Source organism: Aethalodelphis obliquidens, unplaced genomic scaffold, assembly GCF_003676395.1.
Source record: "Aethalodelphis obliquidens isolate GAN/ISIS:26980383/991018 unplaced genomic scaffold, ASM367639v1 scaffold16, whole genome shotgun sequence".
In the NCBI taxonomy this organism is placed as follows: Eukaryota; Metazoa; Chordata; class Mammalia; order Artiodactyla; family Delphinidae; genus Aethalodelphis; species Aethalodelphis obliquidens.
In genome coordinates, this window is record NW_020837960.1 from 22,790,170 (window position 1) to 22,807,360 (window position 17,191).

Consider the following 17,191-nt stretch of genomic DNA (forward strand, 5'->3'; position numbering starts at 1 on the left):
GGAGATAAGAGAATCAACTTCTCAGGTTATGAGGATAGAGAGAGGATTTTATATCTGAAAGTCCTGAGCAGACAGTCTTAAGTGCTCATACGCTGTAGGTACTTGGTAAATATTTGGTGAATTTGAGTCTGAGGAAGGCCGAAACTCCATCATCTGTAGCTACGAGCTGATGAAATAGAAACTGTGATCAACGCTGGCGTGTGAGAAACTTGATTAAGGTGGAAGCCCCTCATCCAAAAAAATGATCCTGTTTGTGTGCTCCGAACTCCACGTAGATAATGTGATGAACAGCTTGTTGCGTTCTCCAGTGTCACAGCCATCTCTTAAGGTAGCTGCAAAGCACCAACAGGAATTTCCCTAGCTAAATTTATTTACCTTATTACTCATATAGTGGAGAACCATATGATTTAGGCTCATATCATATGAGAGTGGAATAGGCAGTAATAATATATCTGGATCATTCCAGGGATTAGGGAGAAGGTTGAGTCACTTTCTCCCCAAATGATATTTTGTTGGTAGAAAATGCAGGTTAGTGATTAAGTTCATAAGCTTAAATGACAGTTCCAAAGTTTTTTTTTTTTTTTTTTTTTGCTGTGTAATTAGGATTAAATTATCAGCAGTCTATTTCAAATAGATGACTATTATTGGATTTTTATTTTCAAAGTTTTGACCTACCTTATCCCATTGTTATTCTCCTCATACCATCTGTGTTCTACCTTCAATTTTTTTCCTGATGAGGAAAATGAGGCTTAAAGAAGTCTCTAGCACGAAGCTCAGTGGGGTCTCTAGCATGAGGTCCGATGCCTGGGTTTTGCCTCTAGAGATTCTGATCCTGATCTGCACTGGCATCTAGGCATTGGGAATTTTAAAAGCTCCCAGGTGACTATAATGTGAGACCAATATAGAGAACCTCTGTCCTACGGGAAAGGACTGGTTTAAATAAGTCAAGTGTAGTTACTTAGCTGGTGCAAGACTTACTGTCATCTTCCTGGCCTTTAAATTTTATTTTCCCTCCTTTTTCTCACGTACCTCTTTTGAAAAGATACTGCTAAGCCAAGATATTCAACGAGAAATAAAGAACCCGAGGAAGAAGAAAAAACAAGAGCCTAGATAATACGCTTTTTATTCTATGCTCATAAAAATCAGTGCTACCCATACAAAAATATATAAGCATTCCTCTAACTGTTGTTAGAAATTAAGAGAACCCCCAATGATACTGTAATAATAAATAAAACCACCTATCTGTATGTACAACTTATAAATAAAGTTGTAAATGATGACATGGGATTCCACTTTCCATTGGGGCATCTTACCCTCTCCTTTCTCTAAGGTGGATCTTAATTTACTTCACATTTTCTCCCCGAGAGCAGAGTGAATTGTAGACATAAAGGATACATAGGGCCAAGCTAAGAGATTCAGAAATCCTGGGATGTTGCACAACTGGGGAAGGTTAACAAGAGTCGAGGGGGCACACTCTGGCCTGTGAAATGGACCCGCTACTGGAGAGTGTGCTAATGTACCTGGGATTGTTTAAAACGAAGTCGGGATATCCTGGTAGTGAATATCAGACTGCTCAAGACTGCCATGCTTCCCATAAATTTACAGCTATTATTAATACTAGAGTCTGGCAATGAGTAGACTGAAAACCAGATCCATGATTCAAAAACAAAACTCCATGAAGGGAGGAGGGTTTCCTAAAGCATGACCCCTGGAATGGCTTCCTGGAGGAAAGAGAGGAATTCACTCTGCTGAATGACTTCACAACCGAGCCCCCCAGCCCTCCTGACGGCTCCTCCCCAACATCCGCTAGAGGAGCGGGGACCAGGAGGCTAGGTCTCCCCCAGACAGCTGGGAGGGTTCATTTTCCATTTTGCAAACTAGTTTTGTTCTTGTCAGTTGCAACCCTCTGCCAAGGAGTGGATGGGGATTTTCTAAACCAAAAACCGCTAACAAACCACAACCAGCCCGCGTCAGACTTCAGAAACTCCTCCCGGAGACTCCACACCAGAATGTATGGTAATAATACAAGAACTATCTGTAGCCTGCTGCCAGGTTTGTCACGTTTGGAAAATTCATAGCACATTTTTGGCACATAATCTATTCGCAATAGTGGCGATGAAGATGTATATATAAAAATGTGTGCTTTTAATGGCCCTATTTATTTTATTGATGCAAGATAGTAAGTTAGCTAAATCTCTATCATCTGGATGCCTCAGGTACAGCTCGGGGCCCTGCTAAGCCAGTTGCTTGTCTTTTAATCCAACGATGCTCAAAGCCTTCAACATTGTCAGAGACTGCAGATTTTGTAGTTGCTGGTGTGTGTGTGTCTATGTGTCTGTGTGTGCACACTCGTGTATATGTGTTTTACCTTCTCTGGCGGAGGCACCTTAATTCATTGGGGAAAAAAATCCTGAAATGTTTTAAGATTTATGCAGTCAAAAGCATCCCTGGCAACTTGTAAGGATTGTTTCACTACTTTCATTGCTTCAACATGAACTAATAACCCATGGGAAGCTAAAACCTTCACTAGAATTTAAAGCTGGAGGCCTGAACCCCCAGGCCCCAGCATCTGAAAGAGTCGCTAGGAGTCTGACAGGAGATTAGGGCCAGGACAGAGCTGGGAAATGGTAACAAAGTCCATCGTGAGGTTGGTGAGAGAGCCAGCTTTTAGCTGGAAGACTGACTGGCAGGAAAAAAAAGCCAGGTAAAGGGGAATTTCTGGCAGAGATGGCAGTGGTGGGGGTGTGAGGAGATGGGACTGCAGTAAGGGCTGATTCTCCCTCAGCAAGTTAAGTAGAGGCTGCTCCGATGGGGTCCCTACTGTTTGTTTCCTCCATATCTGCCCTCATTCAGTCACAGGCCCACACTGTGACCCAGGGCACCTTCCTGTCACCCTGTGTCAGCCAGGCCTTCTGGCACTGCCTGCTCCGCAGAGGATTCCAGAGCCCCGGCCCTCATGGGCCACGTTCCCGTATCCCAGATGAGTGGATGCCCAGCATCTCCTGGGCAGAGAAGTCCCTAATTTCTAACTACATTCCTGTGGCCCCAGAAGTGCTCAGCATCCCTTTTACTGACCTCTGTCCAGATGCTTCCCAGGCTCCCTTAAAGCCCTGTCCAAATATTCTGTTTCTTTCAGCCCCTAATGCAGCCCTCCTTACCATCGTGTGACTTTCATCGTGGAAAAGATGACTCATTGCGTCCTTCCATTTCACAATTCTGGACTTCTTTTAGTAACCAATGCCCCTGATGCCCTTGACAGTGCAATGCAGTGTGGTGGGAAGACCACAGAGTTCCAACCTGTTTCAGGCCTGACTCAGCCAGTTTCTAGCCCTGTGACCTTAAGCAAATTTTTTAACCTTGCAGAGCCTCAGTTTGCTCATCTTCAAAATGGGACTAACAGTGCATGTTGTAGAAGGTAATCTGAGGACTAAGGAGATCATATATGTAACTTGTTAGCCACATAATGGTTATCTCATGTCACCTTCCTCTCCGTGCATTTGTCTTTTAACTCTGCTTCTCTCCTTACCCTTTTCTCTCCTTACTATTTTATAATCTAAAGCTCATACAAATTGCTTTGCCTTGCGTAGCCTGGAGCTCTATTAAGAGATGACTAGAAGTACCTGTATAATTTGGGGAGTGAGGCCCAATTGGGCACCACTGTATCCGGCTGCCCCCCTTCCTTCAGGCAGGACCCCAAATTATGCCCGAGATATGACACTTAAAGGCACATCAGTTCGTCCCTTGTCAAATGTTTAACTCCTCCCCAAAGTCTAATTTAGATTCCAAGGGCTGTTGTTTCATACACCATTTAAAAAAAAAAAAAAAAAGTGTTTTACATACACCATTGAATTCACCCTTGTGTTTAAAACTCTAGACTGTATAATCCTAATTCTCTGTGGTTGGCTTGCAACTTCTCTTTCACTTGTAGAGTCGGGAAGTGAATAAAGGGAGGGTGGTCCTTCACACTTCCTGCACTTACACCCCTCTTACTTTTTTAAATGTTTTAAATTTTTATTTATTTATTTATTTATTTATTTTTGGCTGTGTTGGGTCTTTGTTGCTGCGTGCGGGCTTTCTCTAGTTGCGGTGAGCGGGGGCTACTCTTCGTTGCGGTGCGCAGGCTTCTCATGGCGGTGGCTTCTCTTGTTGCGGAGCACGGGCTCTAGGTGCATGGGCTTCAGTAGTTGTGGCTCGCAGGCCCTAGAGTGCAGGCTCAGTAGTTGTGGCACATGGCTTAGTTGCTCCGCGGCATGTGGAATCTTCCCAGACCAGGGAATGAACCTGTGTCCCCTGCATTGGCAGGCGGGTTCTTAACCACCGCGCCACCAGGGAAGCCCTACACCCCTCTTATTAAAGAGTACTGCTTTATTCCTAATTGAGACCAAGGCTTCCAGCTCCAGATGTTCTGGGGACTCCTCTGTGGCCAGTTCTCTCCTGCTCTTTCAGCTTTCTCGCCATCACTCTCCCATGGAAACTCTTAACTAGAGGTGGAATGGTTGACTCATTGTTTGGCAAACATGCCTTGTGGCTTCCCACTCAGGCACATCTGTGCACCAACATCACCTCCCCCCTCTCTACCTGTCAGTGCACTCCCACCATCAAGGACCTGCTGGAATCCCGTATTCCTCGCGAAGTTTGCGCTAACTGAAAACACGTCCTCTCTCCTCTGAAGTTCTGTGTTTCTAGCTGAGCCATGTGGCACACTGCCTGGTAACAGGTCTTTCTTATCTTATTGGTCTGTTTTACTGTTTGACGTGGGGTGTGCAAACTTTGTCTCCCAGTTAGCCCGCGAGGGTCTGGCAGACAGCAATCATTTCTTCTCCCCACCCTGCCATCCCCAATGCAGCCCTGCATATAGTAGGTACTTCAGATGACCCTGTTTCCATTCCGAGTATCATCCCACTGGTACCCTAATTGACCTTCATTTTCTGTTTCCACAATTTTTTTTTTTAAATTTTGAATACACTCTGCATCATTGGAAAGCCTCCTCCTTTTAGATTTGGTTTCAGATGTGACTCAATAAGCATAATAATTGTTCCTTCTTCTAGCCATTAATAAATCAGCCCAAGAATATCATAAATTGAGCATCCACTGTGTGCAGGGCACTGAGCCAAGTGCTTATATTAAAGATTACAGAAAACGTGGAAGATGTGGTACAAAAGGGCAAGAGTTCATTTATATATATATAAACATGTGTATAAGTTTTATATATACACACACACACACACACACACAATCACCTAACACCAAAAAGAATGTAAATAGTGCAAATATATATAATGAAAAAAGCATTAGGAGTTTATAGAACAATTTTAATGGATTGTGCTTAATAGGCAGAAAATGTTTTGGAACAGGTGATTTGGACTCAAGTTTGGAAGAAAAAGAGGGACCACAGGGTCCATAAGAGCAAAGCCCATGAGTATTTTTGGCCACTATTATTTCCCCATCAGTTACTGTAGTGCCTGGTCCAGCCAAATGCTGAAAAAAAGAGTAAATCCCATATGGAGAGACCAGGTTATGTAAAAGAGCAAAGCATGCTGTGCTTGGAAAGCAGCAAATTTATTTTCTTGGGTGGAGCCAAGAAATTCCATGCAAAGTCATGGAGAGGAAGGAGAGAAAGAAAATGATGAATGGCATTGAAGTCTTGCCAGGAATTTTGGTTTAAATAGATAGTAACAAACAATTATTCATTCATTCACTTAGTCCACAAATTTTATTAAGCATCTACTATGTGCCAAAGTACATGCTAAGACCCGGGGATTCTGTAGTGAACAAAACACACTCTCTGTCTTCAAGGATCATGCAGTCTCTTCATCACACACTAGTAAGTGGTGTTACATACTTATGACTCCGATTCTTGTTATTCTAACAGTATTTAGCAAAGGAGAGAAATCTGTCCAGTCTCCATCATAGATGGCTCAGGCGGAGAGCAGAAGCCTTAGTTAAAATGAGCTCCAGTGCAGAATATGTCATAATAACAGATGATATGATGGCAGCAAGGAGGATTTAAAACTTAAGGAAGAACTTTCCACCTGGAAGGTTGTGTGGGATTATAGAATGGATGATCGAGTAGCTGTGGCACCAGCTTGAGTTTATTTACGGGCTCCTGCCTGAGCCCAGGTCCGTCAGTTTCCCTTGGCTTTGGGTCGGTATGATGGGCTAAGAGGATAAAACTTTTGGGTTAGAAAAAAAAATGTTTAGATTGATTTTTTTTTTGGTTGTCCAGATTAACTTGCTCTTTGACATATGTTTCTAGAGCGATGGCTGAAATCAATTTTATTAGAAACCAAAAACAGAAATAAAATTTTTTATTTAGGGACAAAGTCAGAGGGTAAGAAGACACAGCAAATTAATTTTAGAGCAAATGTGGAAATGAAGGAGCCCTTGAAGCAGTACTTGCTACAACAGTGTTTAATGAGAGGACATTGGTTGGTTTCTTCCTGAAATGTTATGAATTTTAAGATTACTGCCTGTTACTAGAATATCTTGGCCTCATTTTCTATTTATCTCATTTTTTTCTTCTACTCCTTTTTTTAAATTTTTTATTTTTTTTTCCAGGATGACGGCCTCCCAGAAAATGAACATCAGCTGTCAGTAGCAGGAAAGATAAAGAAGCATTTCAACACAGGACCGAAACCGAATAGCACAGCAGCTGGAGTTTCTGTCATAGCAGTAAGCATCTGAAATATCTACCTATAACTTTTTCAAAGCACTCCCTCTAAGAGATGGGCATTACTCAGGAGATTCCACCCAGAGACAGCAGAATGGGTCATTTCTTTAGACAGCTCGACCATTTAAAGCACTGGGGGAGGTCTGGGGCTTATATATATGATGTGTTTTTGCTGATCATTTCCCTGGGAGTCACATCATTATCCAACACCTCCAGGGTGCCTTGCAGTATATATTAATTTCATGATTTATTTGTTAAAGCAGAAAACCTCCCCCACACTGGACTCTGTGCCAATGCAAACTTCTGGGCTCTGAGAAAAAGAGTTCCTAGTGTCCTTTTGCCAGGACCTGGCAGGGGAGGGGAGGGGAGCTGAAAGAGAGGACATGGCAGAGAGAGACTGGAACACTATAGATCTTTGTACAAGCCGTAAACGAAAGCCAAAAACGTGGCAGGACGCTTACCCAGTGAGATTTTCAGTGAAACTGAATTGCTGTGAACACCCAAAGAAATCAGGATTTCTTGCTCCTTAGAAATTTCTGTTTTCAAAGCGGAGAGTCTTTTAACATTTACCATTTTGTTGATGTGGCTGCAGGAGAATTTTTTTTTTCCTGTTCCATACATGCAGACATACACTACATGCAATTTGATAGCAGCTCTAGGCAAAGATTAAATTGGGCAGAGAAATAATGAAACCTCATACTTCCCAGTGTCATATTCTAGAGTAAATATATTCAAGTCCCAGATTACTTGAGTTTTAAATAATTTCCTCTTTTTTTCAGAGTACATACATTTTTACAGCATATTCAATGTGAAATCACTTGAGCTGTTTTTCTTTCTTAAAACAAAGAACTTAGACACTATGATCTAGGATTTTTAAAAATATTTATGCTCCTAAACATACATCATGCTCGTCAGCAATACTGAATATTTAACTACTTCCATGGGTGTTTTTCTTTTCTTTCTCTTTTTCTTTTTTGGTGGTGCTAGAACTCCAGGTAAAGCAAAAGATAACTAAGTGACCTATTTGATACAACCAATCCCAGATCTGGGTTACTAAATATTTAATAGGAGTTTCCAGAATTGGCAGGTGGCACGAACGCATGCATATACTTTTCTGGACTAGTTGCATTTCATGTTTTTTGATTGAACCCTTTCAGCAGGGAGTTACACAAGTATGAGTTACTGGTTCAGGAGTACACTGACAGCGCTAAGTAGAATGCATACTCTTTCCCCGTGCTCCTCAGCGCTCCTGGGGATTTAACATTGCAAGTTATTCTTCTGGCCCTCTCTCTCTTTAGTTCTTTCTAAGGAAATTCAGTGTAGAAGCGCAGTGTCCTTCCTGTCTTCATCGATCGTCAGCATTCTTTGTTATCAGCTAATATTCAATCAGTAATTTTTGAAAGTAACAATCTCATGGTGCTTCTCAGGGAAACCAGACATTCTATCCTCTGTTTTCATCATTCGTGTAAGACACAAGTATATTCCAAAATGTTTGTTTCCACAATTTTCTTTTGGAATGGACTGCCAGCACACTTGTCCATGAAAAGAACTGCTTTTCTGCTCCTGCTGAGGGCTTACAACTGCTAGAGAGGGTGCTTTTTCCACCTCTGTCATTTTGGGTTTTGTTTCGTTTTTCGTGGTCTTTTAGTTTAACTAGTCTTTGGTTAGTTTGCCTTGGTTGCTCAAGAATGCTTTGTTCACGGTATTCTGGGAGACTTGTAATGACTGAGAGCAGGAACTTCAGGGTCATTCTCCAATGAACAGACAACACAGATGGGAGGGGAAATGCTACTTTAATCAAACCTGGATAAATTTTGAAACCTAATCCATGTGAGTTTATTAAAACATCAGCTAAGTAGATCTCCAAAAAAAACTTCAGTTCGTATTTGAAGATTAAAGGTCCAACGGATTTTTTTTTTTTCTATGACTGGACCATTTTGAATGCAATTTAATATCAGTTTCTCAGTTCATCACTAATATGTTTCCGTGGAGACTGTACCAACTGGTTAATATAAATTGTAAAATGGGCCGTGTGATGCTGAGTTGTGCATTAGTTGCAAGCTTATTTAATCTCTTTATCCACTACAAAGTTGTGAAAAAAATCAACTCAGGCTCAAAATAATTGACATTTTGGAGAAATATCTGAAAAAGCGCCTTGTCAATTCTAATGTTGCGCAATTCACATGTTGAACGCTATCAATAGTTCAAACATGAAAGAGAATATGGCTGTAAATTTCAGGGGGTATTTCAGGAGAAGCTGGCCGGCCATAATATATGCATTTATGCATCTTCTCCAGAATGCTTTTTCCTCATAAATGTCCACACCCTCCATAAGAACCTGGGGTAGGTCACTAGGTGCAGGGCAGGGCTGGGAGATAGAAACGAGTCAGGTTGGCTGCCTTTGTTATTAACTTTCAAAATAGCACTGGATAAGTCAATGTATACCTCATAACCATGTTCCCATTCTTAAAGTGCACAGAATTAGACTCAGGGGACCATCACAAGATAAAGGAGCCCTGGCATTAAATAATATCCCCAACTCAAGCTAAAGTATAATTGCAAAGGAACAATCTTCTGCTGTGAGACAGAATGTGAGAGGTTGAAGGAATAGCTTTCATAAATGGTGCATTCTCTAAAGATCATTTGACAATTTAATAATGGAATATAATTGATTCACCCACATGATAGAAATTTCTGTAATTAATATAATACTATTATGACTTCTATTTGATAGACATAGGAAAAAAACCTGATTTCAGCATAGATTTCATGCAGACAGAATTTTTTCCCATGGGCATGAATCCTTTCCCCAGAGGCTATCAAATGATGTATTTTATTTTAAACTGCCTCTATTATAGGAGTGCTTTTTCGTAAATTATATACACCCTTTAAAATTAAAATATATATATACTGTTTAGAACAGAGTATCAGCTTGTTTTTTTCAGAAAATCAGCAATTAAATCATTGGTCTTTAACCGGTAGTTCTCTTTCCTTAGTTAGAAACCTCACTATCTGCTCATAAAAGAATTCATGACACTTTTTCTTTCTCGGAATGACAAAGGAGAAAAGAGCATACTGTCATAACAAACAGACTCTAATCACAGGTGTAATTTATGACATGAGTGTAGTTTAACATGCATTCATGGTTCTGAACCTTAATGTTTTCTGTTCGTGTTGTCATTTTTTTCTTCTCTTCCTCCCACCCCCTACATTATTAAGATCAAAGAGAGGACAAATGATAACTTTATATTAAGGTCCTCGAGTTGGCTGGGAGAGTAATTACCAGCTGGAGGCTCACGGGCATCATAGAGCCCTTCTCGAAGGAGAAAAGGTATCTGACATTTAGGTCAGGTGACATGATTAGGTGGAAACCCATTGCTGTCCTTATAACTACAACAGTCTGCGTCCATTGTTCCTCCACTGCCTTTCCCAGTGGTCGGGGGATTAAAACCAAACCAAACCAAACCAAAGAAACCCAGAACAGAGCAGAGAAAGGGAAACAAAAGGTTATTAAAATGCAATTTATAGACATAAAATGGAATTAGAGATGACATTTTAACGGCGGACTTCTTGAGAGCCGAGGGATGGGAGGGAGGCATTATTAGATTTGCTCAGCTTGATGAAGAACCGATGACTCAGATGTCACTTCCAATTTATTTTTCCTCATTTAATGCTGTTTATTATTTTAACCAACAATTTTCCTAATGCTTTTGAGTTCTTCTTTTGCATTTTGGTCGTGCAAATAGAGCATTTCAGTCTAATTGAACAAATCCATACTAATCAATGGGCAAATCATTGTGATAGTGGGAAGCTTCCTTCTAAAGCGAGAGGCCTCTGCACTGGGGCATTCCCAAATGCGGAGTTATGGGGCACTTTGCCTGTAGATGGCAATAAAGAGCCAGTTACTGAGTAGCCATCCCTGGGCTGAAACAGAAATGCAGGCCTTCATCTTCCTAACAGCAAGTGTACTTCAATTTTTTTTCTAAATAAAACGAACTGTACATTTTTAAAAAGATTAAAATCTCACATTGCTGTTCCGTGAACACTGGGATAGCCTAGTTTATAATCAGAATACCGAATCTTCTGAGCAGTTTTTAGTTTGAACAAGTGCCCCGGCATGTTTTTGAAATGCCTTTGTGAATTTTGTAGTAGAAACTGTCATCAGCATCATGCCCGTACCACACTTGAAAGCATTCATGAGCCTCTCCAGAAAGAAAGGGGGTCAACTTGCATCCTCTCATGGGCAGAATGGGGGAGTGGGCATACAGCATGATTATTGTTTCTCAAATCTGGGGACTGAATCTTTTATTCCTTGGTAGCCAAAGGCTAACAACTTATTCCAGGAGGAACAACTTTGAGAACTTATCCTGTCTTCTATTTATTGTACCTTTTGTTAATCATAAGCACTTAACTGTACATATGCATTTTTAATATACAGCGAAAATTATTTTTCATTTTATTTTCTTGGAGAAAATTTACTGTTTTATACCATACCTTTTTAGTTCAGAAATGTAATTGATTCACCTTTAAGAACAGCTCTGCTTCTGAAGATTAACTCTTAAAGAAAGAAATCCAAATTGCTGTGATTTATGGGGATTCAAAACTTGATTCTTTTCTTCTTTTATTTCATATTTATGAAGGCCTCAAACTTAAGCTTCATGGGGTAAGATTTGGGGGGTGGGCGTCCAATCTGCTTTCTCTTAGGTGGCTAAAGCTGATTTCAGCACTTTATTGTAAAGCATTTTCCATTGCTCTAGAATATGAAGACGTGTTTATATCTTTTGAAATTGAGAGGATATTATTAAGTGTGCATTCAAAACCTTGTTTGACAAATTAGATCTTTTCTAACCAATTGGCCTCCGAGATATTCATGGGGGATTAGTGTCTTTTCTCGCCTTTTTTATTTTCAATGTGCAGATTTAGGATATTAGCTAGTCACCCTGCAGAAGAGGCATCGTAACTCTATATACATATATAGTCGATGAAGAACAGCTTGGTCTGGAGTCTTAATACTTTAGCACAATGTCGATCCACTGAGTTGCCCCCATTTCTCTCTGCTCAGCTGGACCACGGGTTTACCATCAAGAGATCAGGGTCTTTGGACTACTACCAACAACCAGGAATGTATTGGATAAGGTATGAGATGGTGCAGCTCAAGTCAGTGTTTCCATGGCAACGTGCTGGCAGTCTCCATTACCCAGTTCCTTCAGTGGATAAACATGCTTTTGATTTGTTATCCAGTCCATATGCTGCTTTATCAGTTTCATTTTAATCTTGATTGAGATGCCACACCCCCTCATTCTTTTTTTTCACCCCATTATTCACACTGACATTTGCCAGCTTTCTTTCCATTGCACATGCTCAGTATCAATTTTCCTTACAGTTAAAAGGACAGTATATTTAGTGTTAATGTCAAAGCATTTGCCTGATGTTGCTAATTAAAACAATGATTTCTAGTGTTTTGTCCCTTAACAAATGGAAGAACAATAGTACCTTAGTATATGTTCTATAGAAGTATATACTGTCATTTTAAAATCATCAAGCCCGACCTTAACCTTAGTAGATGGATGAAACAATGCATTTACACCTTAGTCATAGAAGCTCCTCCGAGCACAGTGAGCTATAGAATGCATTGTGTGTGTTGGTAAGCTTGTGTTTTCAAATCCTCCACCTTTTTGTTTCATTTTGTTTTTGTTTTATTGTTACCTCTCTCCCCCTGGAAATCCCTTTATGTACTAGCTATTGCATGAATTTATTTTTCGATATTTTGTAACGGTCAGATTACTTAGCTGGCTTATCTGCTCAAGCAAAAGGGACTATGGGAGGTATTGATTTTTTTTTAACTGGGTTAAGAATTCTATCCAATCGTTTTCTATTCCAGTCAACTGCACTGGCATTTCCTTCAAGGGGCATTGTTTGTGTCTCTTTAAGTTATCCACAGGCAGGATGAGTTTTGATGATATGAGGAATGAACTCTGAGAAGTGCTAGGCAACTTTTCTCCTCCATCTTAATGTTTCTGAAATGATCTCCAGGTAAAGCTCCACATCTTAGCGTTTGCTAAGAAAAAATTCCACTGGGTTTGGCATTTCCCCCAAACGATGGTGCCTTATGCTGTTCATGGAATAGACCAAGTTGTTTAAAAAAAAAAAAAAAAAAAAGGAAAGAAAAGAAAGAATAACATATATAATATACAATTTAACCCCCAATTATTACTCCTAATTTTTTAGTCTAATTAGACACTAGAATCAAAGGCATGAGAGATGCAGAAAAGGCCACCCTTTGACAAACTCTCCAAATATCTAAGATCATGATATTTCTAAGCCTGCTGAAAGCAAGAAAATACCCAAACTTCAATAAATATCAAAGTCAGTTTTACACAGAAGGCTGTTTGTATCTTCTAGACATATCTGCATACAGGAGTTGCACACTCACCTTTTTATTTACCTAAATAAATAGCTTTATAGATACAGAAAGAACTTTTTTATTTTTCACCTTTCTTTTGCGGGGGGGTGTGCGAATCAATCATGATTTGCCTTTGTGCAGACTCTTTACATGGAAGATGATCCATCCATCTTTTACTTTTTCCTGAAAGATAATACACATTTTGAAGAGTGCACATCTCAACGTAGCCCTAAGGGTAAATGCTGACCTGCAGTCTGTCCGCATTAATTAGCTTTGCCTGGTTTTGTTCTTTCTATAAATCGAATCATGCTCCATCCTTTTTTAATTGTATGTCTCCTAACCTCAGGCATATTAACCAAACATTTATGAGTTTAGTTGATATACAATTAAAAATAGGCATCAAACATGTCTAATTACAGTTGTGCATATTTGTATAACACAAATTACACATAAATTTCAAAAAAAAACCTCTAGAAAATTATATTACTAAATTGGTGGGCTTAGGGGTGAGTGCAAAACACCAAATAAACAGTAATTAATAAACGTAGCCAAGTATAAAAAGGTCATTTGACTAAAATCCTAGCGATGGTTCCCATCAGCAGACAAAATGACACATCCCTGAATAATGGGCAGGAGCAGATGGAAGATAATCTCTTTTTTCTTTCCCACATAAACTGCTCTGCTTTCCAGCTGGGGGCAGTAACAACAACGTTTATAGATAATGCTGTACTAAACAGCACACCCAGTATGTAAAGCTAAATTGGAGAAATGATGCTAAAACCTCATCGGCGTATATGCTTAATTAGGAAGTTTTATAATGCCATTTAGCCCGGAACGAACACACTCTCCTCACTGATTACAGATGCTCGCCTTTTATCTCCTTGGAAGTGGGAGCATTTGTCTAACCATGGTGGCAGCCAACTTTTTAACATAAGCAATCATTGCAGGTAAAACATCCCCACTCCCAATTGTGTTTACAAGTGCTCCTGGCTGTTTTCACTGCTCTGAGCGGAACGCCTGGGAGAGGAGCTTGTGTTTTGTAAAGCAGCTCACATCAGGGCAGAGGCTTGGGAAACGGCTCTTCGGGGTGCCCAGAATTGGCATGTCCCTCTTAGTAGGCTTTTTGGGGATTGGAGACATGGTGGGGGCCATGCCTCCTCCTTGCATTCATTCTCCTGCCTCGAACAGAGGGATGCTTCCAAGCGGTAGCCAGGGCAGCAGCATCCTGCATAGCTTCCTTTTCCGGGAGACCTTTTGCTCCTGTGCCCCAGAGTCTGGAGGTGAGCCTCTCCCAGGAATGAGCTGCCTGAGCCATTCCACCCTCTCACACACATCCCTGCCTCTCTCAAGTGAAGCTGTCCCTGTGGCAGGTACTGTGCCAGCAGCACATGGAGAAGAATTCCTGCATCTTCTGCACGCAGAACAAGGCAACAGCCAGAACCTGATTAAATGAAACAAATATCAAAACAAGACATACGCTAAGAATGCCAAATGAGAGATAACGCAGAGGTGAGCTAGGACAGAAGGGGGGTTGAGGTCAGGCCTGACGTGACTCGTGTGCATACTAGATTCAAGCACTGTCCTGAAACAGCGAGTAACGAGGCAGAGCGGCAGCAGCCGTACGCAGCCCTTGCAAGGCTATTAAATGCTGTCGTGCTTGGGTGTGAAAAGGAGTGGGGTCAGTTAAAGGCATCTTGCTTGGCGCAGGTTTGGAAGTTCCCACAAAAGCCAGAGAGGAACCCCCCCACGTGGTGTGAAGAGGGTTCCAAAGGCACACAGCAAGTTGCAGGGCACAGGTTGCTTTAGGGATGGTGGCCTTGGCCTTGCTCTGCCATCGAGAAAAGTCTCCCCATGCTCCATGAGTGTAAAAAGTGCTGCAGGAAGGAAGGAGAGGGGCCTCTGTTCTAGGAAGGGATTAACCACCCTCCGTACCCCAGCACTTAACACAGAGAAGAGGCATAGATTTAAACTTCAAAACCATCCAAACTGTGACTGCAGAGAAAAGTATAGGGGAGGTATGAGGTTTGGTAGGGCAGCTGTACCGTGATGCTAAAAAGTGAGTTATTGGCCAGGAGGCTCAAAAGCTGGGCCACAGTACTTTGTATTATAGTTCCACAAATGGTCATAGAGAGAGACACAGGGCTAGGGAGACATCTGTGTTATTCTACCAAGTCAAACAACAGGTTGCTCGCTGTTTGAGATTTTATTTTGTTTCGTTTTACCTTCAGAGCCCCCTTAAGAGCAGGTCCCAACAATATATATATATATATTTGTCTTTTTAAAACTTAACGTACTTGCTATTAGAAATGAGAAATTTCCATGGCATTCCAAGACTTACTGATTGGGTGTAAACTGTATGTTTTCCTGAGATTCCTGGTGATTCGGTATTGATGGACAATTTTGTGGTATCGTATTTATTTTCATCTTGCTTCAGAACCTCTTTCCCCCTTTATGATTTAAAAAGATGCCTACACTCTATTCTATGTATTCTTTCCTGCCATACTTTGCCTCCATATGTTCCTCAGTGATGTTTACGGATAGGATGTAGGTTTTATCAGGTATAAATGTGTAGGAAAGAATAATCATAAAGAACTTAATCATAAGTATTGACACACTGTTATTCTATTAAGAAAGAGTGTAAATATCCATATGCTGAAGTCAAACAATTCTCAAATACATGTCAAACACATGACACTTCTAGAAACTAAAAAGTCTTGAAAATTGAAATGAAACCAACTTGATTAAAGATTGGCAGCTCTGTGCACGGAGAGTTGCATGGAGAGTTTGTGGCTTTGGTGTCAGGAAGCCCTGGTTTTGGATCCAGCCTGTCCTACTTACTGTGTTGTGACCTTGGGCAAGGTACACGTTCCTCCTCTGATTCTTAATTTCCCCATCTATAAAAATGAGACGAGTATTATCAACCAACCTTCCACATCTGTCATGAAGATGACATGAGTGAAAAAAAAAAAAAAAAAAAAGATGACATGAGTGGCCTGTGCAAAAGCACCTCCATGGACCCAGCCCAAATGAGGAACCCAGAAAAGACAGAGTCATCCACTCCACACCACACGAGAGACAGATTTTCCTGGGAAGACTGATCTCTCTCCAGATCCAAGCATTTGTAATTAAAGTAGAACCGTGACCTTTTTTGATGTTCTGATTGGGATAAACTGTTGAATAACTTATATGTTAGATTATTCATGAATTGGGGCATTAAATTTTACTTACTCTATAGCCCCCCAAATCCTGATGAAGTGTAAGTTTAAAAAGTTATCCTCTAGGGCAGGGGTTGGCAAATTACAGCCAGCCAATGAGCCAAATCTAGCTCACTGCCTGGTTTTTAAATAAAGTTTTATTGGCACACAGCCACACCCATTCATTTATAAATTACCTATGGTTGCTTCTACTCTACAAGGGCAGAATTGAGTAGTTGTGTCAGAGAATCATATAGCCTACAAAGTCTAAAGTATTAACTCTTGGTCTTCCCAGAAAAAGTTTCTCAATTCCTGTTGTAGGAGAAAAATGTTTCTAAATTAAAAGACAGGGAGTTCCCTGGCGGTCCAGTGGTTAGAACTCGGCGCTTTCGCTGCTGCGGCCCTGGTTCGATCCCTGGTCAGGGAACTGAGATCCCACAAGCTGTGTGGCGTGGCCAAATTAAAAAAAAAAAGAAAAAGAAAAAAAGCACCACCTGGCAGGCTTGTTAAAAACTGTATCACCACCAGCTAGTGGAATGCACGGCACATAGAAGGCACTTCAATAAATATTTGTTAAATTAATGAACGATTGAATTTTCCCATGAAGGGACCATTACTATAGAGAAACCTTGATTGTGAAGATAAATGTGTTTTTTTAAGAGTTTGGACAATCAAATCACATATGAGATGCTCTACAGTAGCATCCCACTATAGCAACCCAAGAGTAATTCTTCGGCAAAGCTAAAAAAATTGTTTTTGCAATAAAAGGAGTTACCCCTTAATCTACCTGCTTAGTAAGTTCTAAATTTTCATAGATTTTCTTAAGATAAACTGTGCCTACAGCTGTCCTTTAGTTTACTGGCATGATGAAGGAAAAACAACATGGCAGCTCAGCTTAGCTTCCTCTGTGAGAAAATCAGGGGC

The 17,191-nt window shown here is 40.7% G+C and overlaps 1 protein-coding gene and 1 long non-coding RNA gene across 4 annotated transcripts in view; one reads left to right on the plus strand and one right to left on the minus strand.

Annotated features, from left to right (window-relative positions):
* DCLK1 (doublecortin like kinase 1) overlaps positions 1-17,191 on the plus strand; it is a 324,314-nt gene that overhangs the window by 299,766 nt on the left and 7,357 nt on the right. The window contains exons 16-17 of the mRNA XM_027116519.1: positions 6,559-6,672; positions 11,733-11,806. Coding sequence (XP_026972320.1) covers positions 6,559-6,672; positions 11,733-11,806 — 188 coding nt within the window. The remainder of the gene's footprint in view (positions 1-6,558; positions 6,673-11,732; positions 11,807-17,191) is intronic.
* The window catches only part of LOC113625694 (uncharacterized), a 106,789-nt gene that overhangs the window by 8,026 nt on the left and 81,572 nt on the right, over positions 1-17,191 (minus strand). For 2 of the 3 annotated variants that reach the window (XR_003434798.1, XR_003434800.1), the window contains exon 3: positions 13,164-13,256. The exons of the other annotated variant lie outside the window; for it this stretch is intronic. This is a non-coding gene — a long non-coding RNA (uncharacterized LOC113625694). The remainder of the gene's footprint in view (positions 1-13,163; positions 13,257-17,191) is intronic. 3 annotated transcript variants of the gene reach the window in all.